This window comes from Echeneis naucrates, chromosome 23 (assembly GCF_900963305.1).
Source record: "Echeneis naucrates chromosome 23, fEcheNa1.1, whole genome shotgun sequence".
NCBI classification, from domain to species: Eukaryota; Metazoa; Chordata; class Actinopteri; order Carangiformes; family Echeneidae; genus Echeneis; species Echeneis naucrates.
Window position 1 is genome coordinate 911,879 of NC_042533.1, and position 10,722 is coordinate 922,600.

A 10,722-nucleotide genomic window follows, 5' to 3' on the forward strand; every position below is an offset into this window, starting at 1 on the left:
ATTTGTGTATTTTTCATTCACTCAGCTGCACAAAGTGATAAACTCCAGGAGAATACCTCTAAATGTACATTTAAGTTCTGAGAGGCGTACAGATTGCTGCTCAGCTTGTGTTGGTGGTTCAGGATCTCTGATGAAGTCCAGGTTCTCACCGCTCCAGCTGTCGAAGAACAATAAATGATGAAGAGAAGTTCTGGCTGCAGTTCTCTGAACCGTCTGCGTCACCGGTGAAACCGTAAAATGTTGAATTCCTGATGAATTCCAGGACTCAACCAGATAAATTCAAGCTGCTCGTTTTTATTACAGACAGTCTTATCCGTATTTCCATCCATCATACTGAAGGATGCAGATACAGAATGAACATTTTCATTTTGATTGGAGAAGCAAAAATAATAATACAGCATTTTTTAAAAACCATTTAAATTCGTCTTCCTTCACTCCCTCAAACATGAACTAAAAACTGATGTTGCTCCGGTTTGTCGTCCATCACACGAGGCTGACAAACAGCTGGAGTGTTCATCTTCATCATCATCATCGTCACTGAGCGGGCTGAAGTATTTTCAGAAACACTGAGCTGCTGCTGAGAAACCAGCTGAGAGCAGGAACGCTGTTTATGTCCGCCCCCTTCAGTTATTTTTAGTCCGAAGTCAGCAGCTCTGTTTAATGACTTCATATTTTCCAGTGAGACAGTGTGAGCTTTGATTGGACTACAACTACCAACTCTTTTCTGATTGGATGACAATCGACAGGTGAAGCTCACAGGTTGAAGCTGAGAGAAGAAGAGTAAGGAGACGTTGAGTTCGGCCGAAGAAAACAGAATGACATCGTCTGCAAACGTTCTTTTATTCTGAAAAAACTCACTTCCTCTTAATTAGACGTAATCCCTCCTGTTTCCTCCTCTCCTTCCCTCCATAGTTTCCTCTCCTCCTTTCCTTCCCTCCATAGTTTCCTCTCCTCCTTTCCTTCCCTCCATAGTTTCCTCCTCTCCTTCCCTCCATAGTTTCCTCTCCTCCTCTCCTTCCCTCCATAGTTTCTTCTCCTCCTTTCCTTCCCTCCATACTTTCCTCTCCTCCTTTCCTTCCCTCCATACTTTCCTCTCCTCCTTTCCTTCCCTCCATACTTTCCTCTCTTCCTTTCCTTCCCTCCATAGTTTCCTCTCCTCCTCTCCTTTCCTTCCCTCCATAGCTTCCTCTCCTCCTTTCCTTCCCTCCATAGTTTCCTCTCCTCCTTTCCTTCCCTCCATAGTTTCCTCTCCTCCTTTCCTTCCCTCCATAGCTTCCTCTCCTCCTTTCCTTCCCTCCATACTTTCCTCTCCTCCTTTCCTTCCCTCCATAGTTTCCTCTCCTCCTCTCCTTTCCTTCCCTCCATAGCTTCCTCTCCTCCTTTCCTTCCCTCCATACTTTCCTCTCCTCCTTTCCTTCCCTCCATAGTTTCCTCTCCTCCTCTCCTTTCCTTCCCTCCATAGTTTCCTCTCCTCCTCTCCTTTCCTTCCCTCCATAGCTTCCTCTCCTCCTCTCCTTCCCTCCATAGCTTCCTCTCCTCCTTTCCTTCCCTCCATAGCTTCCTCTCCTCCTTTCCTTCCCTCCATAGTTTCCTCTCCATCTTATCTTCCAAACTTGGTCATGTTCTTCGTTCAGCCGCCAAACACTCAAGAGGTTTAAACAACATCCATCACACACACACACACACACACACACACACTCCCTGAGCTCAGCTCCACTGTGTGTTTTCGTCTTCAGGCAGCAGTCATGGCTCGCTGCAGGAGTTACTTACGAGGACTTGCAATCTGTGTCACTGTGCTGCTGCTGGTAAGATAACTGCTAACTGCTAACTGAACACGAGAAAAACGTTTTAACATTAAAAGATCATTTTAGAACGTGATCAGTGATCTTTAAATCAGATCAAGATGATGAAGACGTTAAATCTGTGTGTCTTCAGAGGCAGACTGCTGCTGCACACTTTACCTTATTTGTTTGTTTGAAACGTAAATTTGTCAAATTATCTCTATAGTCAGATTTTTATTTTAAACTCATGGTTAATCTTTCATTTTTATTTTTAGAAATAGTTTTCTGTTTTTAAGAAACAATTCTACCTAATACAATCTCTGTCATGAATCAGTTCATGCTGCCGATCATCATGATTGATATTATCAATAAAAAAAACTATTTTCTCAGTTCTCATATTTTCCGCTGTAGTAAATGTCAAACTGAAAAAAATTCCTGCAGCGACTTCCTGTTTCCTGCTTCCTGTTTGGTTGCTGTGTTATTGTTTACACAGTATCAGCTGATTAAAGTCATTAGTGTTCATCTGTCAGGCCAACACAACTGCAGCACAAAGTGTGTTTCACTTTTCTGTTTACAGAACCGTTTAGAGTTTTTTACAGATTTTATTAAAACATTCGTGTCGGCCTGCTGATCTTCAGGAGAGGTTTTCCTGAGTCTGATCCAGATCCTGATGGGAATGATGAGCGTCTCTCCGGGGAGTCCGGCCCGTTTCCAGGAATGTTCCCACCGCTGGAGAACTTTAACCCTTCGTTGTCTCTGCAGGTGTCTGGGGTGGTGATGATCGGCGTCGGCTTCTCCTCCATTGATGGAAACGTCCCAGTTGCCGTGGTAACGCTGCTTCCTGCTGGTCCATCTCTGATGAAAAAAGCTTTTCCCTCCAAACAGAGAATTTAACCATTAAGTTACAGTTTGGACAAAATTACATGTATGAACTATTGTTATCGCTGAAAATATTAAACTAAATATATAATGATGATAAATTAAACAAAATAAAATAAATAGATGACCAATCAATCGAAGGAAATATGTCAAACACCTGCAAATATCATTTAATGTCACTCTGTTAAACACGTTTATATGTAAATGAAATACGACATGAATAAATGATTTAATGAATGTTTTAAATTCGATAGAACATTAAATGAGATCATGAAATTAAAGAAGAACTAAAAATACGTATTTCAGGATTTGATGTAAAGTATTTAATATGTGTTTTATTTCCTGATTAATATCAGAAACGTCTGACAGCCATAAATAATTCCTGTCTGTCTCCCAGCTGTTCCAGCAGCTGTCCAGCAGTGACGGGCTGCTGGTGCTGCAGGTTTTTGGTCCCATCACCGTCCTTTTGTCTGTTCTGGGAATCTGTGCTGCGTCTTTGGACCTGAAACCTCTGCTGCTGGTGGTGAGACACCAGTAACACACACAGACGCACAGAGACACACACAGACGCACACAGACGCACACAGACACACACAGACGCACACAGACGCACACAGACGCACACAGACGCACACAGACGCACAGAGACACACACAGACGCACACAGACACACACAAACGCACAGAGACACACACAGACTCACACAGACACACACAGACGCACACAGACACACACAGACACACACAGACGCACACAGACTCACACAGACACACAGACGCACACAGACACACACAGACGCACACAGACGCACACAAACGCACACAAACGCACACAGACACACACAAACGCACACAGACACACACAGACGCACACAGACGCACACAAACGCACACAGACACACACAGACACACACAGACACACACAAACGCACAGAGACACACACAGACACACAGACACACACAGACGCACACAGACGCACACAGACACACACAGACACACACAGACACACAGACGCACACAGACGCACAGAGACACACACAGACCCACACAGACACACACAAACGCACAGAGACACACACAGACTCACACAGACACACACAGACGCACACAGACGCACAGAGACACACACAGACGCACACAGACCCACACAAACGCACAGAGACACACACAGACACACAGACACACACAGACGCACACAGACGCACACAGACACACACAGACCCACACAGACGCACACAGACGCACACAGACACACAGACACACACAGACGCACACAGACACACACAGACCCACACAGACGCACACAGACGCACACAGACGCACACAGACACACAGACACACACAGACGCACACAGACGCACACAGACACACACAGACGCACACAGACACACACAGACACACAGACGCACACAGACGCACAGAGACGCACACAAACGCACACAGACGCACACAGACGCACACAGACACACACAGACGCACACAGACGCACACAGACACACACAGACACACACAGACGCACACAAACGCACACAGACACACACAGACGCACACAGACGCACACAGACGCACACAGACGCACACAGACACACACTCAGAGCTGACCTGTTTCTGTCTTCTTCAGTTCTCTGCTCTGATCTTCATGGAGTTTGTGGCTCTGATGGTTGTGGCCTCACCGCTGGTCCAGGTCCAAACTCAGGTATCAGACCCAGATCCAGCCTCAGGTCCAGACTCAGGTCCAGACTCTGGTATCAGACCCAGATCCAGCCTCAGGTCCAGTCTCTGGTATCAGGTTCAGGTCCAGTCTCTGGTATCAGGTTCAGGTCCAGACTCTGGTATCAGACCCAGATCCAGCCTCAGGTCCAGACTCAGGTCCAGACTCTGGTCCAGTCTCTGGTATCAGGTTCAGGTCCAGACTCAGGTCCAGACTCAGGTCCAGTCTCTGGTATCAGACCCAGATCCAGCCTCAGGTCCAGACTCAGGTCCAGACTCAGGTCCAGTCTCTGGTATCAGACCCAGATCCAGCCTCAGGTCCAGACTCAGGTCCAGACTCTGGTCCAGTCTCTGGTATCAGGTTCAGGTCCAGACTCAGGTCCAGTCTCTGGTCCAGTCTCTGGTATCAGGTTCAGGTCCAGACTCAGGTCCAGACTCAGGTCCAGTCTCTGGTATCAGGTTCAGGTCCAGACTCAGGTCCAGACTCAGGTCCAGTCTCTGGTATCAGGTTCAGGTCCAGACTCAGGTCCAGTCTCTGGTCCAGTCTCTGGTATCAGGTTCAGGTCCAGACTCAGGTCCAGACTCAGGTCCAGTCTCTGGTATCAGGTTCAGGTCCAGACTCAGGTCCAGACTCAGGTCCAGACTCTGGTATCAGGTCCAGGTCCAGACTCAGGTCCAGTCTCTGGTATCAGGTTCAGGTCCAGACTCTGGTATCAGGTTCAGATCCAGGTCTTGCTGCTCCCTGCAGGTGTTGAAGGTCACAGCTTCTCTGTGAGCTGCGACATTTAAACTCAGTTTATAGTTTCTTAATATTCAGTTTGATATAAAACTTTGTGTTTGTGATTGTGTTGTTGTGTTGTTGTGTTGTTGTGTTGTGTAGCTGGACGCTGCGGTGGACGAGGTGTTCCTGAACGTCACTCCGCTCTACAGAGAAGACTCGTACATCCAGACTGAACTCAACAAACTCCAGATCTCAGTAAGGAACAGTCTGTCCCGGGACCTGGACCTGGACCTGGACCTGGACTGTCCCTAAACCTGGACCTGAACCTGGACCTGGACTGTCCCTAAACCTGGACCTGAACCTGAACCTGGACCTGGACTATCCCTAAACATGGACCTGAACCTGAACCTGGACCTGGACTATCCCTAAACCTGGACCGCCCGAAACCTGGACCTGGACTGTCCCTAAACCTGGACCTGGACTGTCCCTAAACCTGGACCTGAACCTGAACCTGGACCTGGACTATCCCTAAACATGGACCTGAACCTGAACCTGGACCTGGACTGTCCCTAAACCTGGACCTGAACCTGAACCTGGACCTGGACTATCCCTAAACATGGACCTGAACCTGAACCTGGACCTGGACTATCCCTAAACCTGGACCGCCCGAAACCTGGACCTGGACTGTCCCTAAACCTGGACCTGGACTGTCCCTAAACCTGGACCTGGACCTGGACCTGGACCTGGACTATCCCTAAACCTGGACCTGGACTGTCCCTAAACCTGGACCTGGACTATCCCTAAACCTGGACCTGGACCTGGACCTGGACTGTCCCTAAACCTGGACCTGGACCTGGACCTGGACTGTCCCTAAACCTGGACCTGGACCTGGACCTGGACTGTAAAGTGGGTCTTTGTGTATCAGCACTAAGTCCAGATCTCGGGGTTCTGTCGGGTTTTCAGTACTCCTGTTGCGGACTGAGAAGTTTTGAAGACTGGGAGAGTCGACTTCCTGTTTCCTGCTCCTGCACGCCGCCTCGTCTTCCTGCCTCAGACCCACAACAGAGGTAAAAGCAGAACACTCACCGTGAGACAAACGAATTTCTGAAACAGATTTTCAGTTTCCTGTCGGGCCTTCAGGTTCTGTGTGAGGCTGCTGATGTTTCTTCTTCTCTCCCTCTCAGCGCTCGGCCCGGGAACTCCAGCTCCCAGGAGTCCTGTGTGCCGGTCCAGCACCAGCTCTGGGTCCACGCTGAAGTAACAGTCTGATCGCCCTCCCTGCTTCCTCAGTTTCAATACTTTTTGTGATTTTGACTGTTGAATGTTGAACTTTGACCTTTGACCTCTGTATCACCAGCCCTGCGGTCCCGTCCTGAAGAGCTACCTCAGCTTCCCCATCAAACTCCGGATAGGAATCATCTCAGCCGTCGCCACCATCACCGTAAATAATCCCCCTTCCTTTTAGACTTTTTCCGAAGAAATGTGTGAATTTCCCAGAAACCATCAGTGTGACATCACCAGTGCAGACGCGGCGTGATGGTCTGCTGTGTGTGCTGCAGATGGCGGCCATCGCTCTGTGCCTGGCGTTGGGTCTGGAGGAATACTGGAAGACGCCGCCGGTGGAGACGACGGTCGATGACTACAACAGAGTGAAATACCAGCCCAAGCCCACCCTGACCTGACCCCTGACCTCCTCTGACCTCTGACCTCTGACCTCATAACAACCAGAGGCATCACTAACACACACTGGTGGTGACCAGAACAGTTAAAAAAAATGTCATCCAGAAGGTCGAAACCTTCACCCAGACCAGACCAGGACCAGGACCAGAACAGGACCAGAACAGGACCAGACCAGGACCAGAACCAGACCAGGACCAGGACCAGGACCAGGACAGATCAGACCACACCAGACCAGACCAGGACCAGGACCAGAACAGGACCAGACCAGGACCAGAAACCAGACCAAACCAGAAAACCACCAGAACCAGAACCAGACCAGACGAACCAGACCATACCACAGACCAGCCAGTACCAGGACCAGGGACAGATCAGACCAAACCGACCAGGACCAGAACAGGACCAGACCAGACCAGACCAGACCAGTACCAGGACCAGGACCAGGACCAGGACAGATCAGACCACACCAGACCAGACCAGGACCAGGACCAGAACAGGACCAGACCAGGACCAGAACCAGACCAGAACCAGAACCAGACCAGAAAAACCCAGAAACCAGAAACCAGACCAGAACCCATACCAGACCAGACCAGACCAGTACCAGGACCAGGACAGATCAGACCAAACCAGACCAGGACCAGAACAGGACCAGACCAGACCAGACCAGACCAGTACCAGGACCAGGACCAGGACCAGACCAGACCAGACCAGGACCAGGACCAGAAGCAGAACCAGGACCAGACCAGACCAGACCAGGACCAGGACCAGGACCAGGACCAGGACCAGCTTGATAAAACTTTTGGCTCCTTGTTGTTTTATAGAAAACTGCCACCAGATGGCGACGTGAAGACGCAGCAGAGTTTCTGAGTTTGACCTTCAGGGGAAAATCTTTATATCCAGCTTCACTACTTTCGTCTCTGAGAGCACTTTATTAGGAACGCCACTCTGCTTCGCTTCCTTCAAGTGTTAAAATAAAACCATTGACAGGTAACGAGCAGATTATTTTAGAAATATATATTTTGATTAAGAATAAATGTTTGTGTGTACAAAAGTTAAATATATTTGTTAAAGCACGTCTTCGTCATGTTTATCATTCCTGGGAGGCGGGGGAGGCACTGAGCATGCTCAGAAGCCTCCCTATCTACTGGTGGGAATGTCTGAATCCTGGGCCGATGCCAAGTCCGTGTCAGTCCCTTAAAACAGATAGTCCAAAGAGCACAGCCTGGACCAATCAAGTCCAGGTCCAGATATCTGATGCCCTTTATGAATCCAGAATCCAGAGTCCAGACCAGTCTCACTGCACTGAAGTCCAATCTGGTCGGTCCCACTTCCTGTCACGCTCTGATCCGGTTCCATAAATCTGTCCGATCATTCAACCTTCTTTTTTTTTTTTTTTAATAAAACCATTAAAAAGTTTCTTTAGTCAAACCAGAAACACTAAAGTTCAACACAACATTGTGTTTTCTTTATGCTGACTTGTTTTGATGTTTGAGTTGAAGAGTGAAACTGTTTTCATTCATTCCTGATATAAAACATGAAAATAAAAAATCTGCTCCAGGATGTTCTGGATGTTTTCTGGGTTTTCGTTGTTTTGTTTTAGGACGCTGAGCAGAAATGGATTTAACTGAATGTCGCAGTGTGTGTGAAGGTTTGATGCGTGCGGACCTCGTAGGTCAGAGAAGACGTGCAGACAAACTTTCGGCTCACACTTGTTTCTTCACAGGAATTTGGTGGTTTGGTTTTCTCACTTTCTGTTTTTGCTGCCATGAGAAGAAGCAGAAGAAGCTGAGCGCTGCTCCTCATGGAGAACCTTCAGCTCTTCTTCCTTTTTCTTCTATGTTCTCAGATCACGTCCAGTCCTGATCGTTTCTTTTCACTGATTCTGAATTCATCTGAATTGAAGGACTTTCAGGCAATTCAGTTTTGTTTTTTTTTTTAGAATTATTTTGAAGATGCAACTTTTTACACAAACAAGAAGCACAAGGAGAAGAACGTGCTGCGGCTTTCAGACTCAAAAGCAAAACATCAGCATGAAAGCCAAACTGAAACAAGGTCAACGTTCTGAGGTTGACTTCAAAATCCCCCCAACTGATCGCTGCCAAGACTCAAAGATCAACAAATTAGTGTGATTATCAGTGAAGCTCACATAGCAATGTAACACTAACACTAACTGTTGAGAAGACGCACAAACGATTTTCAAAAGATCCTAAAATGGTTCCTGTATTCGAAAAGCTGGAAAAGCAGGTTCATAAAACACAAAACAACACAACGTCAGTTTGTGTGATCGACAAGCTTCAGCAGATCTACTGAAGCTTTCAGTTTATGTGAAGAAAACTGATTTCCACTTTAGCTGAAATGAAAGTTAAACTCACAGCTGAGACATTCAGCTCCAAGCTGCTGCTGATGCTTCACCACAGCTTTCTTTGGTTTGTTGCTTTTGTGCAGTGTGTAGTTGTGTGTTTGTTAGTAGGTCCCATTAAAGAAACCTTTCTTTCCCATTTTCTCACATTGTTGAGTCACACAAGGGAAACGTCCAGTCACAGGAAGTTGAGAGAAGCTGTGGAACAGATTCCTTTTTTTCGTTTTACATAAATGTCACCTTGTTCAGCTGTTAATTCCAGTTTGATGAGTTCCTCGTGAGCCATCAGCTCAGTTTTAATGTATTTTGGCTCTGACTCAAATCACAAAAGTACACAGTGAAAACTTAAACGTTGAAAAAGCTGCTCAGCAGGGTGACGATGATGACATAACATTTTAGTTCAGTGGGCGGAGCTAACGGAGCTAAAAGCGTTTTGCTAACCTCCAAAAACTGTCAAATAAATCACCAGACAAATAAAGAAACTCAACAGATTGTTAAACAAACAACATGAACATAAAGTTGAGTTTGCAGCGATGATTTAACAGGTTTTCCTGTTTCACATGAGGATTAAAAGTAAAACAGCAAACGCAGCGAGATGTTCCTTTGTGAGCGTTTAATGAAGATTAGCATCGAGGTCTTTATCTACAGACTCAGATCATCACAGGAAGTCCTAATTGAATCCAGTCCGTCTGTGTGGGACATTTTTATGGGTTATCATTTCAGATTTTTTCCTGCTGCCGTTTCCTGATGAGTCTCTGATGACAGCAGCAGCTCATCGTCATCTCCAGCTTTGAGTGATTCTGATCTCTTTGGGTTAAAAATATCAGTTTGATGTTGGCCGACTTCACGACAAACACCTTCTCAGACTGAATCATTTAGACCTCCAAGTCTTCAGGTGAGATCCGGTCCTGATCAGGGTCCAAATGTGGAGCGTGGACACGAAGCAGCTGAAGCACTGAACGTGTTGCAACACATTCCCTGCACTGAGCTGCTGGCAGGAAATTAAACATACCACAGTCTACAAAAAAGTTTCCCTCCTCCAGGCCTCCAGATCAGACTCCTGTTTCCTGTGAATCAAAGTCAGCGGGAACAAAACAGTTTTCCTTTAAAAACCGACGATCTGCTGTGACCGATTTTTTCTTCCTCTATTCATGAAACAACAGATGAGAGTTTCAGGAAGTGGCTGAAACGTTTTGATTCTCATTTTAAAAAACACTAAACAACCACAAATTCAGTGTTGATTTTATTATCCAATGATGGATTTAAGCTTTAAGTTGTCCTGCATTGAAGTTCATGGGAAAATGTCCCTATTTCTTCCAAGTGTGACTCATATGTTTTCCAAAACAAAATGTTCACTTCTTAAAGAATGGCCCCATTCAGGGGTCTCTCACGCACACAGACAGAAACAGACAGACACACACACACACGCAGGGGGTGTGGTCTGCTGTAAACATTTCCCAGATCTAGAACAGTTAGATGGCAATCAAAAGAGAACATAACAGAAACTTGAACTTTTTTTTCTGTTTTACTGGACAATGTGCATTTTACACATTTTCCCCACTTTAGCCAGAGAACTGTCTTTTGTTTGTTCTTCT

At 46.7% G+C, this 10,722-nt stretch overlaps 1 protein-coding gene across 1 annotated transcript; it reads left to right on the plus strand.

Annotated features, from left to right (window-relative positions):
* The first annotated feature begins 1,510 nt into the window (after positions 1-1,510).
* Positions 1,511-7,017, plus strand: LOC115036952 (23 kDa integral membrane protein-like). The gene is made up of 9 exons (XM_029495383.1): positions 1,511-1,805; positions 2,544-2,609; positions 3,058-3,183; positions 4,282-4,356; positions 5,251-5,346; positions 6,055-6,158; positions 6,276-6,348; positions 6,449-6,532; positions 6,651-7,017. Exons 1-9 carry the CDS (start codon positions 1,746-1,748, stop codon positions 6,771-6,773), a joined length of 807 nt encoding a protein of 268 aa, XP_029351243.1. The 5' UTR covers positions 1,511-1,745; the 3' UTR covers positions 6,774-7,017.
* Positions 7,018-10,722: the final 3,705 nt, after the last annotated feature.

Coding starts and splice junctions, on each gene's coding strand:
- LOC115036952 (XM_029495383.1), top strand. CDS start 1,746: ATGGCTCGCTGCAGGAGTTACTTACGAGGACTTGCAATCTGTGTCACT. Junction 6,349..6,448: donor AGCTCTGGGTCCACGCTGAA/GTAACAGTCTGA, acceptor CTGTATCACCAG/CCCTGCGGTCCCGTCCTGAA. Junction 6,533..6,650: donor CAGCCGTCGCCACCATCACC/GTAAATAATCCC, acceptor TGTGTGCTGCAG/ATGGCGGCCATCGCTCTGTG.